At 50.7% G+C, this 25,808-nt stretch overlaps 1 protein-coding gene and 1 non-coding gene across 4 annotated transcripts in view; both read left to right on the top strand.

The window, feature by feature from the left end:
• Positions 1-19,815, top strand: part of MTHFD1 (methylenetetrahydrofolate dehydrogenase, cyclohydrolase and formyltetrahydrofolate synthetase 1) — a 68,968-nt gene extending 49,153 nt beyond the window's left edge. For all 3 annotated transcript variants that reach the window (XM_008271884.5, XM_070065041.2, XM_089322834.1), the window contains 12 exons: positions 4,153-4,229; positions 4,735-4,875; positions 6,546-6,614; positions 7,661-7,772; positions 7,872-8,011; positions 9,198-9,239; positions 11,257-11,357; positions 12,087-12,264; positions 15,370-15,477; positions 15,985-16,137; positions 18,422-18,515; positions 19,569-19,815. In XM_008271884.5, the coding sequence (XP_008270106.3) occupies positions 4,153-4,229; positions 4,735-4,875; positions 6,546-6,614; positions 7,661-7,772; positions 7,872-8,011; positions 9,198-9,239; positions 11,257-11,357; positions 12,087-12,264; positions 15,370-15,477; positions 15,985-16,137; positions 18,422-18,511 (1,211 nt within the window). In that variant the 3' untranslated portion in view covers positions 18,512-18,515; positions 19,569-19,815. The remainder of the gene's footprint in view (positions 1-4,152; positions 4,230-4,734; positions 4,876-6,545; positions 6,615-7,660; positions 7,773-7,871; positions 8,012-9,197; positions 9,240-11,256; positions 11,358-12,086; positions 12,265-15,369; positions 15,478-15,984; positions 16,138-18,421; positions 18,516-19,568) is intronic.
• On the top strand, positions 2,501-2,675 carry LOC127484684 (small nucleolar RNA SNORA74). Its single transcript, XR_007911849.3, has one exon. It is a non-coding gene; the product is annotated as a small nucleolar RNA SNORA74 (small nucleolar RNA).
• Positions 19,816-25,808: the final 5,993 nt, after the last annotated feature.

The raw sequence follows: 25,808 nt of genomic DNA, 5'->3' as shown, positions 1-25,808 counted from the left end.
TCAGTGCTGATTGAAATGAGGGTGGTTTCAAGGACGTTCATGTACAAACCAAAAATAACTTATTTTGCAAGTTTCATTTTATGTGAAAGTTTTGGTGTCATGAAGCAGAGAGCAATTAGGTGTAATTACTTTTTGAATCATGTATGCCCTTTATCTTCAGATCTCTTGTCTGGCATAAGTGACTTGATTTTTCTTATAATTCTCTATCTTCCTCTGATCATTTTAAAACCACAATTTATCAAATTCTTTTGTGACAATGAAGCAGCCTTCCAGGTTGAAGTACTTTGTGGGTTAGTGAGTTAGCTGGCTTCACTGCCATTTTTCTCTGTATAGTTAGCATGGCTTGGAATTTTATTTTTGTACCAACAGTGCATTCATCTATCTGGGAAGCAGTTTGCACCCTGTCAGGCAGGATTTGGCTACAGACTACCTTATTAACTGTTTTGTGTTTTTCTATTGCCTGGGTAACTTAGTTTATGGCATTTTTAAGATGACACTTAATGTGTAAGATCACTGTGCTGTTCCTCCTTTTAGCCTCAGTAGCTTTAAACAGTGCTATATTTTATAAAGAATAAACCAAAGAGTCACTTAAAAATTTGTAAGTCTCATTTTCTTCTGCTTTCTGTCTGATTTCTGCTTTCCGAGGAGGTACTAGCAGGGGCAGGCAAGAGGGGGCTGCTGGAGGAGCCTGCATCCCACGTCCAGGCGCCTGGCTCCCGTCTCAGCTTCTCTGCTTCCCGGCCGGCTTCCTGGAAGGCAGCAGAATGTGGCACAAGAGCTTGGGTCTCTGACACCCACTTGGGAAAGAAACCCAGACTGGCTGCTGCGGTCATGCGGGGAGTGAGCCAGCAGACAGCTCTCTCTCTACCTTTCAAACAAAATGAAAAATTTCAAAGTAGAAGGAAAAAACGGGATCATACCTGTTAACTGACTCTTACACAGAAAAATTAGTTACAAGGGAACTGAACACTGTGTTTTTTGAAAAAATAAGAGGCAGCTCCAAAAACACATTGTATCCTTCACTGCTTGTGTGTGTGTGTGTGTGTGTGTCCAACTGCTGGGTAAGACACTGCTTTTGGTGTTTAAATTATTGGTGTTTATGGAAAATGATTTGCTGTGGAATCCAGTGCCCTAAGAATGCTTCTGCTCCTTGCCCAGGTCTTTGCTGCTGTTTCTCACTTTGTGTTCGTTGTTGCTGTTTGGCATCGCGTTCGGAAACAGAAACTCATCTTTTCTCCCCATACCACGTGACCCTCAGTCCTTCCCTTCTGAGACCAGAGGCCTGGGCTTCCCTCCGCAGTGGTTCAGTCCAGTTCTCTGGCGGATCCTGACTTGAGTGTCCCACGGTTGAGCCCAACTGCAGACCCCACAGGTTCAGGGCTCAGTCCCCCAGGCTGCCTCTACTTCACATACCAATCCCAAGTCCAGGTTGTCCCCTGTGCCTCTGACCGGCTGTTCTCACGACCTCGGGCTCATCATTTGCTGGGACAGCTCACAGAACTTGCGGAAATGCTCTACCTGGGTTTGCTGCTTTGTTTTAAAGGACGCAACCCAGGAACCACCAGTGGAGGTGCATAGGGTGCATCCCTCTCCCAGCATCCAGCCTGGGTGCTCATCAAATCTTGTGGTTCCAGAGAGTTTTTAAAAAGTTTGATTTATTTAAACGAATGGTAGAGTTAGGGAAAAGGGAGAAAGAGATCTTCCATCTGCTGGTTTACTCTGTATCAGCCAGCCAGGCTCGGTCAGGCTAGGCCAGGCTAGGCCAGGCTTCAGCCGAGAGTCAGGAGCCTGGTTCTTTTTTTTTTTTAAGATTTATTTATATTTTTTGAAAGTCAGAGTTACACAGAGAGAGATCTTCCATCTGCTGGTTCATTCCCCAGATGGCCACAACAGTGCGGGCTGGGCCGATCTGAAGCCAGGAGCCAGGAGCTTCTTCCGTGTCTCCCATGTAGGTGCAGGGACCCAAACATTTGAGCTATCTTCTGCTGCTTTCCTGGGCCATTAGCAAGGAGCTGGATTGCAGTGGAGCAACTGGGACACAAACTGGTGCCCATGCAGAATACCAGTGTTGTACACAACAATGCTGGCCCCAGGAGGCCAGGAATTCAATCTGGGTAGCGGGAAGCTGGGTTGGAGTAGGCAAGGCTCAATCCAAGCACTCCAGTTTTGGATGGGGGCAGCCCATGTCAGGGCTTAACCCACAGTACCACAAGACCACCCCCTGTCCTGGAGTTCTTATAGGGTTTAATCCCCAGCTCTGAGATCAGTGGATGAGGCCCTTTAATCACCTGGCCCTCCTGGCCCCTCTTGAGACTGGGAGACTCCTCTGAATCGCCTCATTAGCATGAACCCAGGTGAGATCCAAAGGGATTTGTTATGAATAACAGGACACTCCAGTCCCCCTTGAAATTCCAAGGGCCCTAGGAGTCTTGAGTCAGGAATTTGAGACAAAGTTCAAATGTATTTCCTGTTATACAACGCATACCAAAGCCAGAGTTGATCCAGCGGTGGTTTGATGCCTGTGATGGTGTTACACTGCTGGAAGAGCGAGCAGTCTTCACTGAGGTCCGGCCCGAGCACTGGTCCTGTGGGCAAGAACCCTTGGGCGGGGTTTTGTGCCTTTGAGAATAGAATGACTCCTCCTTTGGAGCTGGTCCTAGTGGGGTGCAAACAACTTATTTAAGAATAAATAAAGTTAGGAATGCATTAAAATATTAGCAGTTCTGAGTCCTGGGAGATGGGATTAGGGTTGGTGAATTGGTTGATCTTTGCCAAGGTTATACAATTGGGCGGCTATTCTGAGAGCAGAATAGAAATGATTTCTGGGGCCAATACTGTGGCGTAATGGGTAAAGCTACCACCTGCATTGCTGGCGTCCTCTGTGGGCATCAGTTTGAGTCCCAGCTGCTCCACTTCCAATCCAGCTCCCTGCTAACATACCTAGGAAAGCAGTGGAGGACAGCCCAAGTGCTTGGGCCCCTGCACCCACATGGGAAACCCAGATGAAGCTCCTGGCTCCTGGCTTTGGCCTGGGCCAGCCTGGGCCGTTGCAGCCAACTAGGGAGTGAACCAGCAGATGGAAGATACCTCTCTCTTTCTCTCTGTGTCTCTCTGTCCTCTGTAGCTCTTAAAAAGGAAGGAAGGAAGGAAGGAAGGAAGGAAGGAAGGAAGGAAGGAAGGAAGGAAGGAAGGAAGGAAGGAAGGATTTCTTCATAATGCGCTAAGGAAAGGCCTACTCCTCGGTGTGTGTCCAAAAGGCAACTGCACTTGACCTGAGTAACCTGCACTTGACCTGAGTCCATGGCTTTTGTGTTTCTCAGGGTGGTGTCAGGTCAGTGATTTTTCCCAAGAACAACGCACCCCGGGGCCTGTGGGCCACATGCAGAATATTTGTTTTTCTTTAAATGTCTTTTTTTTTTTTTTTAATATTTACTTATTTGAAGTCAGAACTACAGAGAGAAAGGGAAAGAGAGACCTTCCATCCACTGGTTACTCCCCAGGTGGCCACAATAGCCAGGGCTGGGCCAGGCTGAAGCCAGGAGCCAGGAACATCATCCACTTCTCTCGTGTGGGTAACAGGGGCCCAAACACTTGAGCCATCTTCTGCTGCTTTTCCCAGGCCATTGGCAGGGAACTGGATCAGAAGTGGAGCAGCCAGGACTCAAACTAATGCCCATATGGGATGCTGGCATCTCACGTGGTGACTTTACTACCCACTTTACACCACAACGCCAGCCTATTTTTCTTATAATATTAGAAGAATATTATAATTATATTATATAATATATCTTAATATATTATATATTAAATATTAATGCATTATATAATAACTATAATATTATAATATTCTTCTAATATTATAAGAATTTCTTATAAAAGAGATTTCAGGTGTTGAATTAATTAATTTAATTCTCTAGATGGGATAAAACCAAACCCTTCCATAGCTTGATGCTTTAAAAATAATTCCTGTACATTCATGGTATGTGGGCATTGTTTCTTAGCTTGAGCCTCTGTTCCAGCTTTGCCGTCGATTTTGAAATCAAACATTAGGGGGCCATCGTTCAGTTGGCCTTGTTGCTTTAAAGCTCTGCTGCTTCCCATGGCTTCGCGGTGCTTTGGCTGACAAGTGTTCCTGTGCCCTTTCTCCCACAGTGTTGGATACCAATGATAGATTCCTGAGGAAGATCACAATCGGACAGGCTCCAACGGAGAAAGGGCACACACGGACGGTAACTGTTCACAACTTCATGTGAACGTGATCCTGCTGCTCCCCCCACCCCCCCGTTCCGATGGCACCGCCAGGTGCGGCTGTGCCTCCTCCCTGTTAAAATGGAAGTGAGTGGGCGTGGGGCTTGAGCGCTCCTGTCAGCTTTTGCAGTGGATCCCATGTGTCACCTGCGTGTTTTCCCCCAGCACCTCTCCTGGAGGTGGAGAGCCCCAGTGACTATCCTTGTCTATAAACTGCTTAAAGATCCCTGCTTTTTTATTTCCACTTTGACATAAGAGCTTCCGAGTTCTTCCGTAGTGGGGCAGGACACAAGAGTTGCCTGATTCCACACTATAAGCTAGTAGCTTGTTGCTCTTACTAGAATTTTTTTTTTTAATTGGCTGCTCAAAGTGTTCTGCTGTTTGCATCCTTTTAAGCTGTTCGGTTAAGCCTGGGTTGCCTAACAGGGTAGCTTTTACAACTCCTGCTTCCGGTTTAATGCTGTTGTGTCTGCTTCCTGCCCACAGGCCCAGTTTGACATCTCGGTGGCCAGTGAAATCATGGCTGTCCTGGCTCTGACCAGCTCTTTGGAGGACATGAGAGAGAGACTGGGCAAAATGGTGGTAGCATCGAGCAAGAAAGGGGAGCCCATTAGTGCCGAAGACCTGGTGAGTCCACGTCTGTGTCCGTCGTCCCTGCACCTCTCCGTGGTCACTGATAACAAGAATTATGCCCCGGTGAGGTGCTGCAACTGAGGGTGGTCGTTGGCGTGGCAGGTCGGAGGCCGGCGAAGCTGCACGCCCCACACCTGGCTCAGCACCAGCTCCTGACTCCGGCTTTCCACTGGCGTAGACCCTGGAGGTCAGCAGTGGGGGCTCAGGTCGTTGGTCTCTGGCACTCACGTGGGAGATCTGGAGTGACTTCCTGGTTCCTGGTTCTGGCCCCAGCCTAGTCCTGGCTGTGTGGGCATTTGGGGAGTGAGCCAGTGAATTGGAGCTCTCTCCCTGTCGCTCAGATTACAAAGCTGGTTTTCTTTCTTTTTCTTTCTTTCTTTCTTTCTTTCTTTCTTTCTTTCTTTCTTTCTTTCTTTCTTTCTTTCTTTCTTTCTTTCTCTCTCTCTCTCTCTCTCTCTCTCTCTCTCTCTCTCTCTCTCTCTCTCCCTTTCTTTCTTTCTTTCTTTCTTTCTTTCTTTCTTTCTTTCTTTCTTTCATTTATTTATTTATTTATTTATTTATTTTTCTTAAGATGATGCAGTAAGCTCTTTAACTTGGCCAGGCCTTGCTAATTACGAGATAGTTGGGAAGTGGGTGAGAAGTGCTTCCTCTACCAGGTTGTATGTGCCAGGAAGGGACCACACCTGCCAGGTGACTGGAGTCACATCTCCGTCCTGTGTCTCCCAGAGCAGGCGCAGGCCTTGGCTTTGCAGAGAGCCTCAAGACCCAGAGTGAGGCCGCAGTGGCCGAGCGTGGCATCACCCCAGCCTCACTCTGGCCCCTCCGCTGACGCACAGCCGCCTCACAGGCCTCACCACACACACAGCACTTGGCACAGTTCTTTAGCCAGTTCAGGGCTCGTTCTTCACCTCAGGGCTATTTCTGCACTCTCTGCACAGTAACAGGAGGTTTGAAATAAGAATTCCTGTCAATGAAGTTTTCAAAGGCTGTTTGTGTTAACAGACACCAAAATAGTTGGCTGATGATTAGTGGTACAGCAGGTGAATTTAGAAAACAGGGGGAAATCTTAACTTCCTGTTTTCAGTTAATATGCTTTTTAAATTTTAACACCCAAAACTTGCATTTAAAAACTAATTCAGGTTGTATATAAATGGGAAGCAAAGCTTTATTTTACTTTGTGGCAGCTGTGGTTGGGTGGCTTAAAAGAGAGACCTAACGTTGAGAAGTTGATATTGAACTTCTGATAAAAAGTTCAGTTTCAGCTTTGCAAAACACATGGAGCTGGGTTCTACCCATTTCTGCCTAGATACAAATAACCCAGTGATTATCTTTTCCCTGCCATAAACTACTCTGCAAGACACCCTCCGCGTCGGTCAGCCACCAAGATTGGAGATGCTTGTTTCTAGAATTCTGTGTTTGTCTGGAAATTGCACTTGACTCTCATTTTTATCCTGTCCGTTCTCCATACCTAAAATCACTAATACCTTCTAATGTGTCAAGGCGGTGGGGTGGGATGGAGGGGGCGGGGAGGGGGGGACGGTCAAGTTCAGGTGCAAATACCAATGGGTCCAAGGTGGCTAAAGGGCACAGTGGCACGTTGAAGGTTGGCTGCAGAAGGCTGCTTTGGCTGCGAGGAGGTGATGCTTTCTGCATTTGCGTTGCAGGGGGTGAGCGGAGCCCTGACGGTGCTCATGAAGGACGCCATCAAGCCCAATCTCATGCAGACCTTAGAGGTGAGCCCAGCGACTCCTGCCCCCCGGGAGCTAACAGTTGTTGACAGTCAGCGCTCCCCGGGCAGAGGCCTTTCTCTTCCTCCTGTTCTTCCTCACAGCTGTGACTGCAGCACTGCTCGGGTCTGAACAAGGTGCCTTTGGACAAGGGTCCTGCCAAAAGTGCATGGGAAATAGAGCTAAAAAAGAAGTTTGGGGTACGCATTTCGCATAGCAGGATGCCACTTAGTGTGCCCACTTCCCCTCTCAGAAGTGCCTGGGTTCGAGTCCCAGCTCCTCCACTTCTGATCCAGCTTCCTGCTAATGTGCACTCTGCGAGGCAGCAAGTGGTGGCTTGTGTACTTGGGTCCCTGCCACCCACATGGGAGACCCAGATAGAGTTCCAGGCTCCTGGCTTTGGCTGGCCCAGCCCTGGCTGTTGCGGGCATTTAGGGAGTGAACCAGCAGATGGAGTATCTCTTTCTCTATGTCTTTCTGCCTTTTAAATAAGGATAGAGGGAGGGTGCAGGGAAGACTGTTAGGGAACTTGAAATGAAAGCAATAAAATCTTAAAAAAAAAAAAAAAAGGAAAAAAGAAAGAAAAAGAAAAGAGCCCTGAATCCATATTGGAGTGCCTGGCTTTGGTCCCAGGTCTGTTTCTGGCTCAAGCTCCCTGCTAATGCAGAACTTGGGAGGCAGAGGTAATGGCTCATGTAACTGAGCTCCTGGCACCCACGTGGGAGACCTGGATTGAGCTCCTGACTCCTGGCTTCAGCCTGGCCAGGCCTGGCCGTTGTGGGCAGGGGAGTGAACCAGTGCATGGGAGATTTCTTTGACTCTCTCTGCCTCTCAAAGAAAGAAATGGAAGAGAAGTTTATTTTCATACAAAAACTTGCGAAGCTCATTGCGCGGTCTTTTCATAATGTGTATTTCCATGAACTTTGTGGGGAGCCCCAGCAGTTTCCCTCTGGGAGGTCTTGTTTCCTATTCCTGGGAAATCCCGTGCCCGTGACCGCGAGCTGCCAGAAGTGGGGCTGACAGCTGTGCTCACAATGTCCCGTTTCCCCCAGGGCACCCCTGTGTTTGTCCACGCTGGGCCGTTTGCCAACATCGCACATGGGAACTCCTCCATCATTGCAGACCGGATCGCACTCAAGCTGGTTGGGCCCGACGGCTTCGTGGGTGAGCGCCTCCTTCGGAACCAGTGGCCTGAGCCTGTTTGCCTGCTGCCCTGAGAGGGGCTGGTGGCATTTTCACAGTGGCTTCTCTCCTTACTTGCAGTGACCGAAGCAGGATTCGGAGCAGACATCGGAATGGAGAAGTTCTTTAACATCAAATGCCGGTACTCCGGTCTCCGCCCTCACGTGGTGGTACTCGTCGCCACTGTGCGGGCTCTCAAGATGCACGGAGGTGGCCCCACGGTGAGGGTCCAGGGTGGAAGAGCCTGATTATCTGGAATGTTCTGAAGGGAAGCTGGCTGCCTTACCCCTGTCGCTGCATTAAGCTCCTCTTAGCCTCATGATTAATAGGGTACCGGAAACGAGGGTGGTCGGGCAGCCCTGGTGCCAACTGCCTTGCCACACACAGGCACCGTCTGCCCTTGGCACTTTGATGTGGCTACAGTGAGCTCCCGGGTCCACCTGTCTGAGCAAAACATCTGACAGTACCTACACCGCCCGGGACACAGGCCCGACCCTACACGTAAACCTCTGTGTGCTCACTGCACTTCTTCCCTCTGAATGGAGGCCCTGGCAGCCAGCCCAGTGGGGACCAGCTGATCTGCAGCTCCAGCCTGAATATTGTATTTCCCTGAAGTCCTACTGCCTGCATGTTTACACGCCTTATGAACTTGTGTTTCTTCTGGCGGGAGGAGGGCGGGGGGGTAAAGACAGCGAGAGCTCCTGTGGACTCGTTCCCTCCCCAGATGTCTGTAGTGGCTGGGGCTTGGCCAGGGCCAAAGCCAGGTGCCAGGAAGTCAATCTAGGTGTTCCGTGTAGGAGCCAGGGACCCAGTCACCTGCGCCATCTCCACTGTCGTCTGGGTCTGTGCAAGCAGGAAACTGGGTTTGGGAACCACAGCTGGGGATTGAACCCAGCACTGTGATGTGGGATGTTGGCACCCTAACTGCCAGGCCAAACACCCACCCCAGAAATTGCACTCTTTAGCCTGTTTTTTGTTTTTTTGTTTTTAATTTTTATTTGAGAGGCAGAGAGGCAAGCAGACAATGGAGAGAGAGAGCAAGAATGTTCCTGTCTGCTGGTTCACGCCCCAAATGCCCACAGTGGCCAGGGCTGGAGCCATGAGTTAGAACTCAAATCGGGTCTCTCACATGGGTGGCAGGGACCCAGTCACTTGAGCCATCACCTCCTGCCCCCTAGGCCCATGCGAGCAGACAGCTGGAATTGGGAACTGGAACTGAGAATCAAACCCAGACACTGGCCCAGAGCAGCCTTGTTCTGCGTGGAGTGATCTGTCCTCTGCCCGTTACCCTACTGTGCATTCCCCCAGGCGTGTGGCCCCTTGCCTTCACCACGCACCAAGTCCCCCAGTCTGAGCTGCAGTCTCCCTGTATTTAGGGCATTCTCTGACTTTGCTTCCTCCATCCAGGTCACTGCAGGACTGCCCCTTCCCAAGGACTACACAGAGGAGGTAACTTGGATGATTTCTTATCGCTTGTAGAAACCGTAACACCCGGAATCCAGCAGTTTGCAGGAATCAGCCTGGCCCCTGGGGGAACTGAGTGGGGTGGGGTTGGCTCCTGGGGGTGCAGGATGCAGAAAGGCTGTGTGTGCTACAGACTGTGTTAAGTGGGTGTGCAGGGAAAGTGTGCCTCCCGCCAGCGGCTGGGTCTCGGGACGTGGGCAACCTCTAGAGACAGTGAAAGAAGAGGTCTTTTCTTGAGACGCACTTTCCTCTGCAGGTGTAAATCCATATGAAGGGGTCGAAATACAGTCAGGAGCCCAAAGAACGGAGCTCGGACCATTCCGTAGTCACATCATAAAAAAAAAATAATAATCCAGAGAACCAGCTAAGGGTGGTTGCGTGCAAGGCTGCAGACCCTGGGGTCAGGTGGCAAGGTCAGCGGCTGTCGCTGCTAATTCAGTTTTTGCTACCTTTTGGGGACTGGCTTTTAAGTGATCGAGCCATACAGCGTCACTCTTCAGGCCCCCAATGAAGTATTTCAGAATCAGCCAGGGGCAAAAAATGTGCCGGTGCTTCCAGTCTGCCTGCCTGCTGAGTGGTGACTTGCCTTTTATGGTCATCTGCCTGATTCAGGCGTGGGAGGGGAATTCACAGTTCTGGCCCTCCTGCCCACCCCTCCCCCACCCCCCGCCTTTCCTGTATCTAATTACAGTGACTGCCCCAAACTGGCCCAGCTGGTGCCTGCGTTTAAGAAATTCTGCTCCTTTAAAACTGTTCCCCATCAGCTCTGCAGATTAATTGGTTTTCGTGTGACTCGAGCTAAAGAATGAGGAGTGCTCTTTAGAACATCCAATAAATCCTGACCTCAGTTTCCAGTTATTAAAGCGGAAAAAAAAAAGCATGAATCATGTTAATAGTGATCTTTGTGGTTACCCTTTAACTTGATCCACTTCTCCTGCTGTTTTTGGGGGGGTCCACAAACCAAGCACTGTTACTGCTGGGTGTGCATTTAGGTGTAGGGTCCTCAGAAGTTCGTGGGAGCCGTGTACCTCTGGACTTCCCACATTTTATGCCTGGAAATAAACTCATCTTCTGATTCCGTGTTTCCATGAACTTTTTGAAGTCCCCTCAGAGAAGACAAAGACATTTTTATTCCTTCAAGTAGTTAATATATTTTAAGTTTATAATTGTGACATACCTTTGAGAGGGGGGTAAACCTCACAAGAACACAATCCATATGATTTAAGCCCCCTTGACAATGGGTGTCTTGTTCTCAACATGTAAAACAGATTCATGAGTTATGCAAGTGTTTGTCCAAAAATGGAATTCATTAAGCTCTCCAGAGTTTGGTAACTTCAGTACATTCTGGACAGGTCCACGTTAGCACAGGTCGGCCTCAGTTTTCCTAACACGTGCGTAATGACTACTCGGTGCGTGTCCATGCCGTCATTCATGGAGTAATTCACTTCCCTCTGGAGGAGGGGCTGTGCTGTTGGCAGTCTCCCCGTGCTGCGGGGCAGCAGGGCCCTGATCCTCTCAAGGTGTTTTTGATTCACTTCCCTTTCGGATTTCACAGCAGGCGGCTCCTAAAAACGTGTGCGCCTCTGTCTCCGCGCTTGGTCCCAGCAAAGACTCCTGGTTGGGTTCACCAAAAGCAGCCCCAGTCTCGCTGTTTGCTTCCTGTTTGCCTGACAGTGTTCGTGGCTCTTTGGTGCCAGGCACCGTGCTGGGCTCTGTCTCTTGGTGGAAGGGTTCTGTGCCCTGCTGAGTAGAGACGGTGCGTGTTGTGGCACCGGACGTCAGCACACAGGGTCTCAATGTAACATAGGTAGGGGCAGTTCATCCCCTCAGTCAGCAGAGTGGCAGCAAACAGGCCCCCCTGGTGCTTGCAAGATGGCTGGGAACCAGCACAGCTGCGCTCGTGCCGCAGGCAGGAGGCGCCCGTGGCCTGCACAGTGTCCCCTGGCAGGAGGCGGCAGTTCCTCTGACCTCACAGGTCTCCCTTTCCCTGTTGCTTTTCCAGAACCTGCAGCTGGTGGAAGACGGCTTCTGTAACCTGAGGAAACAAATAGAAAATGCCAGAATGTTTGGGGTTCCAGTGGTGGTGGCCATAAATGCATTCAAGTAGGTGACTTCCAGTGAGAGACAAGGGGAGACTGGACAGTGGCCAGAAGGCGCCTCTTGTCGTTTTGTTCCTGTTACTGCCCCTGGGGATGGCCTGTGGGTTGGGCTGTGATGTGACAGAAGGCGTCACCTCCCCCACAGGGCACCTAGAGGTCGCTCCTCCCATCGGTGAAGTGGGTAACACACAGGCCCTAAGTGAAGTCTTCCTTTTGGATCCTGGGAGGCGTTTAGTGCTGGCAGAGGTCACGGGCCTGCAGCCTGCCGTCGCTGTTCCCGCCTCGGGTGGGAAGCTGTGAGCGTATTGAGCGAAAGCTCCTGCAGGAGCTTGTGTGGGTTGTTGAGGTGGTGGGGTTTGTCATAATGGCTTCAGCACAGTGGAGTGGAGGACATTTTTTTTTTTGTTCTTGGAAGCTAATATTTGTTGATTGCCTGTGGCGTGCTGAGAATGTTCCGAGTGCTTTATGTGTGTTTAACCCTCGAAACCTCAGAGCGTCCCAGTAAAGTCAGTGCTGTGATCATTCATCCCCTTTTACCCACGTGGAGATCCAGGCACATGGAGAGGGAGTGCCTAGTGAGTCCTCCACTGGGACATTCACGCGGCTGAAACTGAGACCCAGGCCGTGTTAGCCCGTCTGTGTAACTCAGAGGGGTTTTCATGGCCAAAAGAGGGCAGAGCCCATGCTGTCCCCGCCGCCTTCCCTGCCTTCACACGGAGCACTGCTTTTCCAGGACAGATACAGAGGCCGAGCTGGACCTCGTGGGCCGCCTCGCCAGAGAGCACGGAGCTTTTGACGCCGTGAAATGCACTCACTGGGCGGAAGGGGGCAAGGGCGCCTTGGCGCTGGCGCAGGCCGTGCAGAGAGCGGCTCAGGCGCCCAGCAGCTTCCAGCTCCTTTACGACCTCAAGGTGGGTTACTTGTCGTGTACAAAAAGACACAACCAAACAAACCCCAAACAAAGTGACAGGGAGGTTTCTGGGTGGCCGCCTCTGTAGAGCCCACATTCGGCAGCTTCAGCCTTGTGGTTGGGCTCCCACGTTGGTGAGTCACACGGCCACAGCCCGACTCAGCGGGAGGCAGCTGTCTCATTAGCGGTGCTGCTTGCTTACGGAGCAGGTGCCCGGGCTCAGACAGCACGGAGGTGGACTCAACGTCCTCCCTTCGACACGGGTCCTCACACGGGTCCTTTTGCTCTGAGACGCGTGATGGCCTTTAACTCAGGGCACCAACCATCGCATAGCAGATTGGCGAGGGTCTCCGTCAAGCTTGAGAAAATGTTCTCACCTCTTAGCCGTGGGGCAAAGAAGCAGGCTCCCAAGCTCACTTCCTGGTACAGCGCTGCCTCAAGTAGAGACGCCCTCGGGTGCAAAACCAAAGCCCCCCCAGCGAGCTTCGTCACTGTTTCCATCATGTCCCCCAGCAGGAGCTCTGCTTCTCCTGTGACACAACAGAGTCAGTTCAGAGAAAGGTGACTACTATGGAGGTGCCTTTCCCTGTCCCCTGTATGTCAGGATGTGATAGGCCGTGACGCAGTATGTCTCCAACAACTGGAAGCTGCGCTAGGAACGCAAGGTGTATGTGGTGGTTCATTCTGCTTGAATTCCCTAGGCTGCTTGTTGGCTTGGATTTTAATCATACACTTTGAAAAATAACCTGAAAAATATGAAAGGAGGAAACCCTTGAGTTTTAGCTTTTAACGTGGGTGGTTTCTCTGTGTCCCTTGCAGATAAAATGCTGGCAATTAATTAACATTAATTAACATTCACCTCTTGACACTGCCATTCTTCTCCTGAGGGTTGATGTTATGGACTGGTTTGAAAATCTGTGCAACCAGTTATCTTTTTAGAAAATGTCAGGAACAGTGCTGCTACCACTTAGGAGGCCCACATCCCATATGGATGCTGGTTCGAGTCCTGGCTGCTCCACTTCTGTTCCAGCTCCCTGCTGATGCACCTGGGGAAGCAGCAGATGATGGCTCGAGTACTTGAGTGCCTGCCACCCATGTAGGAGACCCAATAGAACTTCTGGCTCCTGGCTTCAGCCCAGACTAGCCCTGGCTGTCATGGTCATCTGGGGAGTAAATCAGCAGATGGGAGCGCTCTCTCTCTCTGTGTCATTCTGCCTTTCAAATAAATAAATAAATAAATCTCTAAACAAACTAAAGTGCCCCAAACACAAATTTGCACGCAAGTGTAGAACAGTTATGGGTCCCTTTCCAAGCCCCCATCCGCAGTGCCTGAATCCGGGCTGCAGGCTGGAAGGCCTTCAGGAGACTCGAGGAACGTAGAACCCATTTCTATTCAGAGCTCTTCTCTGTTCCGGCGAACAGCGGGCTGCCACTCCATCTCTAAAATCACCCCTCCCCCAAGCGCTGGTGCTGCCGGGAATCTCAGCACGCCCTGGCACTAGTGGGGCTCCGGTACGAGACGCGTGTGACGCATGCGTTGTGTACTTACAAAGCTGGTCATCAGTCTCTTCATGTCCGTTATGCAAAGCCCCTTCATGAATGATCGGTGTTTAGTTCCAAGGGGAACAGGAATTTTTAAATTTTTTAAAGATTTATTTCTTTCTTTGAAAGGCAGAGCAACAGAATTACCTCCCATCTTTTGGTTCACTCCCCAAATGGGCGCAGCAGTCAGTGATGGGCCACGCGGAAGCCAGGAGCTCCCCCGGGTCTCCCGTGGGGGTGGCAGGGACCCAAGGACTTGGACCACTGCCTGCTGTCTCCCAGGCGCATTGAGAGGAAGCTGCATCAGAAGCATGGAGTAGTCAGAACCTTAGTCAGGCACTTCAAAATGGGCTACAGCCATCCCAGGCAGCGGCTTAACCCACTGAGCCACAACACACCCCAGGAATTCTTATTTCTATAGCTAGATTACCACTCCTTTCAAAAAACAAGACTTGCCCAAAACGTTCCTTCTGCTCTAGTGCTAGGACGTAGAGTCAGATATATTGCCTAATTTTAGTACAGTATCTTTATATATATATATATACACACACACATATACATGTATATGTGTGTATGTATATGTATATATAATCTGTGTGTGTATACAGCTGCACATACAGGCTACTTCAGAAAGTGTGTGGGAGGGGCAGGCATGTGGTACAGTGGACTCAGCCACTGCTTGGGATGCCCGCGCCGCAGATTGGAGTGCTTGGGGTCAGGTCTTGCCTCTGCTTCCAGCCCAGCATCCTGAGGAGCCACAGGTGGTGGCTCAAGTGCTTGGGTCCCTGCCGCCTGTGTGGGAGACACAGATGGACTTCCTGGCTCCTGGCTTCAGTCTGGCCCACTTCTGCCTGTTGTGGACATGTGGGGCCCAAACCGGTAGCTAGAAGATAGCTTTCTCTCTTTCTCTCTCTTTTTCTTGCTCTTCTTTGCAAATAAGTTTAAAAAAAATTTTAAGTTCATGGAAAATGGAATTAAAAGGTAAGTTTATTTTAGTACAAAAGAATTTTGAAATCCATGGGTAGTCTTTTCATAATGAGCATTTTCCATGAGCTTTTATTTGAGAGACAGAGTGCTCCCATCTGCTTTTTTACTCCCCAGATACCTGCCGTGGCTGGGACTGTGCTGAACCGAGGTCCTGGGAGCCAGGAACTCAGTTCAGGTCTTCCACATGGGTGACAGGAACCCAACTACTGGAGCATTACCTGCGGCCTCCCAGGGTCCGCCTTAGCAGGACACTAGAGTTGGAAATCAAAGTCAGACGCTCCAGTGTGGAATGCAGGTGTCTACTCCCTGGGCCAGGCCCCGCCCTGCCACAAGCTTTTTGAAGCCTGCTCACAAAGCTATAATCATTTTACCTCTGTGGGACAGTTTCCACTAATCAAATCTAGGACTCAGTGTTAAAGTGTTTCTACCCCAGCAAACCTCATTTGCATGTCTATATATGTACATAAACAATGTCTTGTGGCCCCTCAGGGGACACTGCCCTGGGATGGGGCGCGTGCTGGCTAAGCATCCTCACTTCCATCCAGTGTGCTCTCCCCGTCCCTTTCTTGTGCCTTAGCTTCCCATTGAGGAAAAGATCAGGATCATTGCACGGAAGATCTACGGGGCCGATGACATTGAGTTGCTCCCAGAAGCCCAGCACAAAGCTGAAGTCTACACAAAGCAGGTAGCTGTTTGGTTGGCTTGTTCTTTCAACTCTTCGTGAATCAGCCCTGGAAGTCAGAATCCCTGGGTTCTCCCCACAGATTGCCTTCTCTCTGAAACTCCGGGTTTGGACTGTGTGATCCAGTCCTGAGTTCATCATTTGCCCGTCAGTGCTCCATGAGTGTATGGGAGACTCATGAGGAAATGTGGAATGTCTTATGACGATATTTAGAGACTCTACAATTTTATTCTCATGTTTGCTTTAAATTGCTATCTTTAATTGATTATATAGATGGAACTAAAATAGTCACTTGTACAATATGATTGTAAGTACTTACTTCTGTCACTCAACAGAGATTCTTTTTTGTCTAAAATAACTAAAGATGACAGTGAGGCAGAGATGTAGAGACAGATGTAAAGAGTTCGATGTTTCAGATGAAACTAAGAGTCCATATAATCACGATGCCCAGATGTTCTTGGTTGTGTGGTCACCTTGTCACTTCCTGCCTCTATTCCCTGCTTTCCCCAGGGCTTTGGGAGTCTACCCATCTGCATGGCCAAAACACACTTGTCGTTGTCTCACAACCCAGAGCAGAAAGGTGTGCCCACTGGCTTCGTTCTGCCCATTCGCGACATCCGCGCCAGCGTCGGGGCTGGCTTTCTGTACCCCTTAGTGGGAACGGTAAGTGAGGGCTGTGAGAGAGGAGCCCGTCTGTCTGTCCCATCCTAAAGTTCTGCTGCAGCCGTCAAGCAGGGGCCAAACCAGCAGAGTTCACTGCCAAGGAGAAAGCTGGATTCATCTCTTGCTGTGCACCGTCTTGGTGTCAGTTCAAGTACGATGCCATGACTGTTCTACTAAATAAGAGATTTCCCAGGGCAGTGTACCCTTGGCTGAATCCAGGAAGGGCCTTGTTGAGGGGCTTTGGTCATGATACCATACAGAAGGGGTCTGGGAAGAGTTCATGGGAAAATGCATCTATTGAAAAACCTATGCATCAGTTTCAAAATTTTTGCATCAAAATAAAACATGTTTAATTCCATTTTTCTACAAACCTTTTGAGGCCCTCTTATATGATCTCAACTAAAGTTTATTGATGGCTTACGCTCAGTTCTACCAGTAGTGCTATGTGGTAGGGACACACGCTGTCTGTCTTGCTGACAGCTCTAGAGCTTGTGCCTGAAATTCAGGGATTTCTTTTTTTTTTTTTTTTTAAGATTTGTTTATTTATTTGAAAGAAAAGTAGAGGAGTGCTCAAGAGCGTGCTCATAGCTGGATAGCCCTGTCCCAAGGGTGGCATTGATCCCGTGCCCAGGTTTCTTGGCCACTCGGGAGGCTTAGCCTCCAGGATTTGTACACTCCCTTTTGGTGGGAATGTTAAACCATTTACCCGGCACCCTGAGTACTACAGAAATACGGTGTTCCTTCTGGGGAAATTACCAGCAGCCACCGACTGAGAGAGCCGTTGCTGCTCTCCGTGTCGTCACTTTTGCTGTTTGCAGGCAGAGGGGTAACTATAGCAACAAAAACAGAGCTGGAAGTGGTCAGGCCAAAGACCAGTAACTTTGTCTGCAGCTCAGAGAGACACACACAGCCCGCCCGGTGGAAGACTTTATCATCTAATGCAATGTGTGTGTCAGAGGTCTTGGACTTCTACTTGGGCCAAAATGTCTCTGCCCGTCACGAGATGGCTTAACCGCTATTTTGATGTCTGTGGTTGCTCAGTGGAGCTCAGGGCATTTGAGTATTTTACACGTTAATTCAAAGTGTGGTGGCTTTGGAGTTTTCTATGTAGGCTCATATTTGTTTGTACACAGTGGGTATCTGTCTGTCTGTCTCTCTCTTTCCTGATCAGCACTAACCAATGTTGAAGGGGAAAAATTCCCTTTGGGAAAAAGTGCCAAAACCTTGCTGTGTCAGAAATCGCCCAAGTGTCTCCTGCCGTGCGCTCGCGGCTGCCGCGCCCGCGCCCGCGCCCATGGGCACGTGCACTTGACAACATCATCTGCAGGGTTTCTGCTCCATGAGAAACCAATCCCTTCCTTCCCACTTCTTGTTCCCAGACCCCTCACTTCCTTGTCTCTTACGGAATAAGGAAGAAACCAGTTGTCAGATCCCTGTGGGTTATTTTAGGGAGTGTTGATTGGCACTCAGATGTCAGAGTTCGGTTTTCTAAAGGGTGCTTGTTTCATGTTATAGAAGATGACTCATCCTTTTTTTTTTTTTTCATAGTCACATTTTAGAAGTTCAGTCTAAGCCGTTTTCCTGTCTGAATCTGATTTGGAGCTTGTATGCGTTCATTATACAGGACATTGTTAACAGATAAAAATACACTACATTTTTACTTAACAAGCATTGCAAATCTGTCTCTAAGCAAACACTTGTCAAAACCGAGTCTCTAGAAAAGAGACTTACACGCAGTCCAGCTGAGTTTTAGAGAGGCACGTCGGACCAGTAAGAATGGTGATGGTAACGCCATCTGGCTTATAGAAAGTCGAGGCCCAGGTTAAAGGATTCCGATTTCTGACATGCCACTGAAGCTGTAGCCTCACTAAAACAAGCCTTGCTGAAACTAACTTTAAGTGCGGGCAGGCCCTGCGCCTCCTGTTGTCTTGTGAGGTACAGGCGTCAGCGGTGAGTGGCGACTCCTCGGCCCCCCAGCCCCTGCCGTCGCCGGCGCCGGTGGGCGCTCCTCCCTGCTGCGTCTCATCTCAGTGTAGAAGACCACGGCGAAACTCGGTCTCTTCCAGGAGAGCGTGGGGGTGTCCCTTCACGTTCGTAACAGGATCGGTGACTTGGCGCTTAATGTGTAAGGCAGTGTGACTTTTAGTATCTATAGAATAAGAAGGTGCCTGCCTTGTTGAGAGCCACAAGCTGATGTTCTCTTTGTGCCTGGGGCTTTCTCCCCCAGGGGAAGGTAGGAGGACAGATCCCTGCAAGCTTATTTTTGCTGCTGTTTTTACCCTAGATGAGCACAATGCCTGGGCTCCCCACCCGGCCCTGTTTTTACGACATTGATCTGGACCCTGAGACGGAGCAGGTGAATGGGCTGTTCTAAACAGGTAGGTTGCTGCCCAGTGAGAGCTTTGCTTTTGTCCTTAAGACTTATAAGGCTCAAACTAGAGCTAGGACACGTGCAGTCCTAATGCAGACTGCACGGAGGAGAGAGAGGACAGGAGCGAGTGGAATGTTTGTATTTCAGCAGGTTTTTGGAAGGAGAGCTCGGCTGGTCCCAGGTGGACGATGTAGGGGAGGGCTGCAGAGGATTGGGCTCCCTCTTCTGGGTCCCTGGAGGGCAGAGGGCTCAGGATCGCTGAAGGTCTGTTTATTCTGGACAGGTAGAAGGCAAGACTTGCATGACTGTCCCAGAAAGCAGAGAGGAGGAGGAAGCGGGGTGGATTCTGTAGTTCTTGGGGGCCTTAGGTGAAAGGGTCCCGAGTCTCCTGCACATGACTGAGCCGTCCCTGGACACATCCTATTGAAATCTGAGACGTATCAAACCTGAAAATCCTAAACATGCTTTTCTCAAGAAGAAAAAATGACTTAGCTATGAAAAAAGAAAAAAAAATGAGAGTAAGCTTGGACAGCTGTCTCATCACAGTGGGAGGCTTTTAGAAACGAGAGGAGTGACCTCCAAGGTCATGGGCAAAGCTGACCTTGCACCTGTGTTCACGCCCCGGCTCATCCACCCTGAGCTTTCAGACATGGGAAGGTTGTACACCGCCGCCCCTGCACGCGCGCACACACACACACACACACACACTTCCCAGGACTGTAGTTAGCAGCGTACTCCTGGAAAGTGAGGAGTTAAACCAAGAAGAGAGGAAGGGCTGTAGCGATCACGCGAGCCGCAGGGACGACGGCGAGAAGCTGGCTGCGGGGCGGGCTTGCCTTGTCTGCTGCAAGTGCAGCCTTGGTCTGCCTTTGTGGTTTTGCTTTCGTGTAAATGCTGGGCAGTGTTCTCAAGTTCGTTTTGCAGACAGGCTGTGTGTGGAAAGGGTTTGAAATGTTAACGGCTTTCGCAGTTAAGCCAGCGACAGTGCGGTGTGCAGGGCAACAGGAGGCGTTTCAGCGCCGCGACAAGACATTCATTTCTTGTTTGCTTCTCTTTCTAGAACATCTGGCCGCAAGACGTAGCTGGGAGGGTTTGGCCGGTGCCCTGCAGGCCCGCGAGAGTTCAGCAGTGCGGAGAAGTGGAGAGAAGTCAGCCCTGCCTGCCCCGGAGATCTGGAATAAACGGCGCCAGTTTCCCTGGACGCCTTCCTTGAGCCTTAGCTCCCGTCCTCATGTATAAATTACATAAATCATGCACACGTCTCTACGGTGGTGACGCTCACAGAATAAAAGGAAATCATTTTGCTATCTCAGTGTTCACAGCCTCTGCGCCTTACTCTCCTGGTGCGTGGGGGCGGGACTTGGTGCTCTTGTGTTTCTGGGAGGACTCACTACTAGGGTGGGAGTAGGCTGTGAAGCAGCTCTTTGCCCCTTTCCCTTGTGCCTTCCTGTACTGTGGATTTGCTTTCTTTTATCCTGAGGAAGTGCTGGCCACCACTGCCGGGGTTCGCTGGCAGAGCCGTGTTTCTCCTGGTGCCCTTGGTTTTGGTGTTGTTGAATTCCCCGGGTTCACATTGGTGCTGCAGGACAGTTTTACAGTCCGAGGGAGTGACGGCAGTGCAGTGGGAGACGCATGGCCAAGAGGTCATGGGTGCACAGCCCTACCTCTGCGTCCTGGCCCACCCATGGAGACACGGGAGCTGTCAGTGAACCTGCTGGGGAAGGTGAGCAGAGGACATCTACCATGCTCTCTGCAGTCCCTGGCACGCTGTGGGCACTCAGCCACGGCGCCAGTTCCTGCTCCGTAGGATCTCTCAGGCCCTGGTTGCACAGTTCATTGCTTCTGGTAGAGATTTTTAATGCCCTGTGAAATCTCATCAGAAAGTGCCTTGCCACATACTTGGTTTGTAGACAAGGGAATGAAGCAGTCTTGTCAGACCTGGGGACTTAAGATCTGAAAGGATTTAGGCTTCCTCTCATTGCCAGTAGTCTCGCGGGTTTAAAGCCTCAGCACCGGTAGGCTTGGAGAACACAGCTGTGGGGAGAGAGTAGCTAGAGGCTTGTTGGCCGAAGCACATCAACAAGGCCCCGATGCAATTAATAGCCCAGGAGACCATCACGGACACAAGGATCTTCCTGGGGCCAAGCGCTGTGGCGGAGCAGGTAAAGCTGCCGCCTGCAGTGCCGGCATCCCATACGGGTGCCGGTTCTAGTCCCGGCTGCTCCACTTCCAATCCAGCTCTCTGCTGTGGCCTGGGAGAGCAGCAGAAGATGGCCCAGGTCCTTGGGCCCCTGCACCCATGTGGGAGACCCAGAAGGAGCGTCTGGCTCTTGGCTTCAGATCGGCGCAGCTCTGGCCATTGTGGCCATCTGGGGAGTGGATCAGCGGATGGAAGACATCTCTGCCTCTCCTCTCTCTGTGTAACTCTGACTTTCAAATAAATAAATCTTTAAATAAACAAAACAAAACAAAAAAGGATCTTCCTAAGTTAGTAGCAAGACATGTGTCTAGTAAAAGCGTAAAGGGTGCAACCTGCAGCAGTGTATCTTGGAAATCGTATTACAGCCAGCAGGATGCCATCCATGGCCGTGTGCCATGTCCTGTGGTGGACACTTCACAACTGTTTCCAGGGTTTTTGCTGTAACAGTTAATGCAGCAGTGGATAGCAGAGAATATGCAGATCTCAGATGTATCTTTGCAACGTGTGTGGAAGCGTCTTTTTTTTTCTTTTTCTTTTTAAGATTTATTTTATTTGTTTGAAGGAGTTACAGAGAGAGGCAGAGCCAGAGAAAGAGAGGTCTTCCATCTGCTGGTTCATTCCCCAAATGGTCACAATGGCCAGAGCTGGGTCGATCGGAAGCCAGGAGCTTCTTCCAGGTCTCCCACATGGGTGCAGGGGCCCAAGGACTTGGGCCATTTTCCACTGCTTTCCCAGGCCATAGCAGAGAGCTGGATCGGAAGTGGAGCAGCCAGGGGTCAAACTGGTGCCCATATGGGATGCCAGCACTGCAGGCCAGGGCCTTAGCCTGCTGCACCACAGCGCCGGCCCCAGGAAGCATCTTTAGTATATGTGCCTAGCAGTGGTACTGCTTAAACGGAGACCTCTAGCTTCGCACTGGGAGCTGCCCTTTGCAAAGGACACTTCAGAGAGTGTGTGGGGAATGCGTAACATGGAAAAATTACGCATGGAATTTTTTTTTTTGCATTCAAAGAGACTTTTTTTTTTTTTTTTTTTTGACAGGCAGAGTGGACAGCAAGAGAGACAGAGAGAAAGGTCTTCCTTTGCCGTTGGTTCACCCTCCAATGGCCGCCATGGCCGGCGCGCTGCGGCCCGCGCACCGCGCTCATCTGATGGCAGGAGCCAGGTGCTTCTCCTGGTCTCCCATGGGGTGCAGGGCCCAAGCACCTGGGCCATCCTCCACTGCACTCCCGAGCCACAGCAGAGAGCTGGCCTGGAAGAGGGGCAACCGGGACAGAATCCGGCGCCCCGACCGGGACTAGAACCCGGTGTGCCGGCGCCGCTAGGCGGAGGATTAGCCTAGTGAGCCACGGCGCCGGCCACTTTTATTTATTTGAGAGGCAGAGAGAGCGAGCGATCTCTCATCTGGTTTGCTCCCCAAATGCCTGCAGTGGTTGGTCTCCTGGACCCCCCTGTGGCCAAGAACTCAGTCCAGGTCTCCCCCACAGGTGGCAGGAACCCTGTTACTAACTCAGTTTTTCTGTGAATGTTTTGAAGGCCCTCGTACCATTGCAGGCTCCCCACGCTTCAGAGCAGCTCCTGCGAGGCTGAGAGGCAGAGGAAGCTTTGCCCATTCGATTCCAGAAGGAGGGGTGAGGAAGGTGCAGGGCGCGGTGGGAGGTCACAGATGCTGCTGCGCAGGCCTGGGGGGATGGGTTCTGTGGAACTGTTGCATCGCCAGTCCAGTCACCAAGAGACAGCAGCGTGTGTGTGCTGCTGTCTAGAGCTGATTCCATCAGAATTACTGTTGGGGCCAGCGCTGTGGCTCAGCAGGTTAACGCCCTGGCCTGAAGCGCCGGCATCCCTTATGGGCGCCGGTTCAAGACCCGGCTGCTGCTCTTCTGATCCAGCTCTCTGCTGTGGCCTGGGAAAGCAGTGGAAGATGGCCCAAGTCCTTGGGCCCCTGCACCCATGTGGGAAGAGCTCCTGGCTTTTGGCTTCAGATTGGCCCAGCTCCGACCATTGCAGCCAATTGAGGAGTGAACCAGCGGATGGAAGACCTCTCTCTCTCGCTCTCTGCCTCTCCTCTCTCTGTGTAACTCTGACTTTCAAATAAATTTTAAAAAAATTACTGCTGGCTCTGTGTGACCCTCCTGGTGTCCCCGGGAGCTCAAACCAGCAGAGGGTGGGCACCACACATCCACTTACCAGGGTGCTGGGGAAAGGGAGTTGGAGGGCGGCCTCCTGGAAGCTCTCTGAAATGCAGTAATTATGAACACGGGGTTATAAACCATGTTTGGTTGACACAGGCCCAGGCTGTGGTGGATAAGGACCAGGAGGGGAGCAATGGTATGATCAGAAGAGCATTCTTGAGATAAGTATGTGAGCTGTTATGTTGGCACGCTGCAGCTGGTGATGTAACACAGGATGTAGGTAGGATCCTTTCTCCTCACATTGGGGAGATGTATTTATAGCCAGTTTCCTATTATATAATGAAAAGCTAATGCAGTAGTAGACAATGATAGGGGTAATCGCTTAAAAAGTCTTCACTTAGGTGAGTTCGGTGATGACAGGATCTCACGCATGGGATGCTGGAGACCTCTTTTTAAAACAGACATGGCATGCGGCTCTAGTCACAGCCTGAAGAAAAGCCACAGTGCCGGATTTTATTTATAGTGCTGTGCTCAGTGAGTGGGTGACTGTAGTGGAGGTCAGGATGGGTTGTTTGTAGTACATGTTAAAGAAATAATCTTGGTTTGCCCTTCAAAACCCAGATGAATCTACCTCGACCTCCCTTTAGTTCTTTTACTTTTTTTAAAATTTTTTTATTTTTTAAAGGTTTTGTTTAGTTGAGAGGTAGAGTTACAGAGAGAGGGAGAGAGAGAGAGAGAGGGCTTTATCCACTGGTTCACTCCCCAAATGGTGCAATGGCTAGAGCTGGGCCAATCCAAAGCCAGGAGCTTCTGGGTCTCTCATGTGGGTACAGGGACCCAAGCACTTGGGCCATCTTCTACTGCTTTCCTAGGCCATAGCAGAGAGCTGGATCAGAAGTGGAGCAGCCAAGACTAGAACCAGCGCCCATATGGGATGCTGGTGCTGCAGGTGGAAGGTTAGCCAGTCCCTTACTAATTTTTTTAAAGAGGCAAGTGGAATAAGACTTACACGTCATTAAAGTGGCCTTTATTATTTTAATTATACCTTGCTTCATTTCCCTTGGCTCTGTTTTTTCCATGTGCCCCCAGGCACATTAGCGGGAAGCTGCATGGGAAGCAGAGGCAGAGGCAGACTCCGTCGAAGACACTCAGTGTGGGGTGCAGGATCTACGCAGGCGCCCACCCTGCTATGCCGCAGCGCCCACCCTCCCACTGCTTTCCCAGACAGCTCTCCCACCCTGCGCTCTTTCAGGCAAGCACCTCTTCATTTTATTTATTTATTTTTTTTGTCTGAAACTTGCAAACTCCTGGATCTGCTAGGTTTGAGAAACCTTGGCTCTCAGTAATAGCATCTCCATTGCTTATGGGTGGCATGGATTCCTTGTGGCTCACAGTGCAAAGCTGGCAGTGTGCAGGGTTCGCCACCCAGATGGGGGCATACAGGGTATTTTCAGACACCTGTGCTTGCTGAGCGAACAAAACCAAAATTCAGTTCCTTTTTTTTTTTTAAAGATTTATTTATTTATTTGAAAGTCGGTTACAAAGAGAGAAAGAGAGGTAGAGAGAGAGAGAGAAAGGTCTTCCATCCACTGGTCCACTCCCCAGTTGGCCGCAACAGCCAGAGCTGCGCTGATCTGAAGCCAGGAGCCTAGAGCCCCCTCCAGGTCTCCCACATGGGTGCAGGGGCCCAAGAACTTGGGCCATGATCTACTGCTTTCCCAGGCCATAGCAGAGAGCTGGATCGAAGTGGAACAGCCAGGACTAGAACCAGCGCCCATATGGGATGCTGACACCACAGGCAGCAGCTTCGTGCACCACAGTGCTGACCCCCAAAATTCAGTTCTTAATCCCAATGGAAGTGGTGCTTATGGATTGTCCTGTCTGACCCTTCTTGTCACTAACATTTTCATCTATAAGTTTAAGATCTGAAAGTATTCCCGGAAACACATCTAAAAATCGCTCTCTGAGAGCTACCCTCCCAAAGACCATGATTCTCTTGAAGGCAGCGCTGGAAAACTTAGGGACCTCACAGCTGGCGCTTCCAGGAACGCCCTCCAAGGCCCTGTGAAACCCAAAGCAAGTCCCAGGCTCTCGAAACACCTTTCACTGTGGATGCAGCAATGCTTTAGTTATAGAGTGAGGGCGAAAGAGACAGAGAGCTTCCACCTGCAGGTTCACTCCCCAGATGGCCATAAGGCCAGAGCTGAGCCAGGTGAAATCCAAGAGCCAGGAGCTTCTTCCAGGTCCTCCACATGGGTGCAGGGCCCCAAGCACTTGGACCACATTCCCAGGTGCATCAGCAGGGAGCTGAAATGGAAGTGGATCAGCCAGGACTCGAACCGGCATCTCTGTGGGATGCTAGTGTTGCAGCTGGTGCAACTCCCTACACCGCCCACACAAATGCTTTATGTGTACAGATACATCTTCGGGGTACTCCTCATTCAGACTAGTGCATTGCTTGAAGGTTCAGGAACCCCATGCAAATGTAGAGCCTAGCCCATGCCAACGGTGGCACCTGCAGGGCACGGCCGTGCACTTGGCCGTGATGAGGACTGGTACTGTACAATGTCCTCTCCTGTTGCCCACCCTCTGTCGATCCAGAGGGGCAAGGTTAAGCAGGATCTAGGGGTGTGTGAAGGGCGACGTGGGTAACGTGTAAGCATCTCAGCTGATTTGGGGGAATAAGCAATGTATAAAAGATAGGGAGCAGGCTCTGCGCCCCCTGGTCGAGTTGTCCGTGTCCGCACGGGAGCACCTGCGCTCTGCTCTCTGCTCCGACTCCCGCTCTGACACAGCACACCCTGTGAGGCCCCAGAGGACGGCTCAGTGCCTGAGTCCCTGCCGCCCGCGCGAGACCCGGACGGTGCTCCCTGCTCCCTCGGCAGGCTTCCAAACAGGAAGCAGAGGTCTGAGCGCCCATTCGGCAAGGGACCGCGCTAACCTCCTTCCTCCCAAACCCACGCCAGTT

This window comes from Oryctolagus cuniculus, chromosome 20, assembly GCF_051225735.1.
Source record: "Oryctolagus cuniculus isolate XC-2025 breed Fujian yellow rabbit chromosome 20, ASM5122573v1, whole genome shotgun sequence".
NCBI lineage: Eukaryota > Metazoa > Chordata > Mammalia > Lagomorpha > Leporidae > Oryctolagus > Oryctolagus cuniculus.
This window is presented reverse-complemented; position numbering and strand designations above follow the sequence as displayed.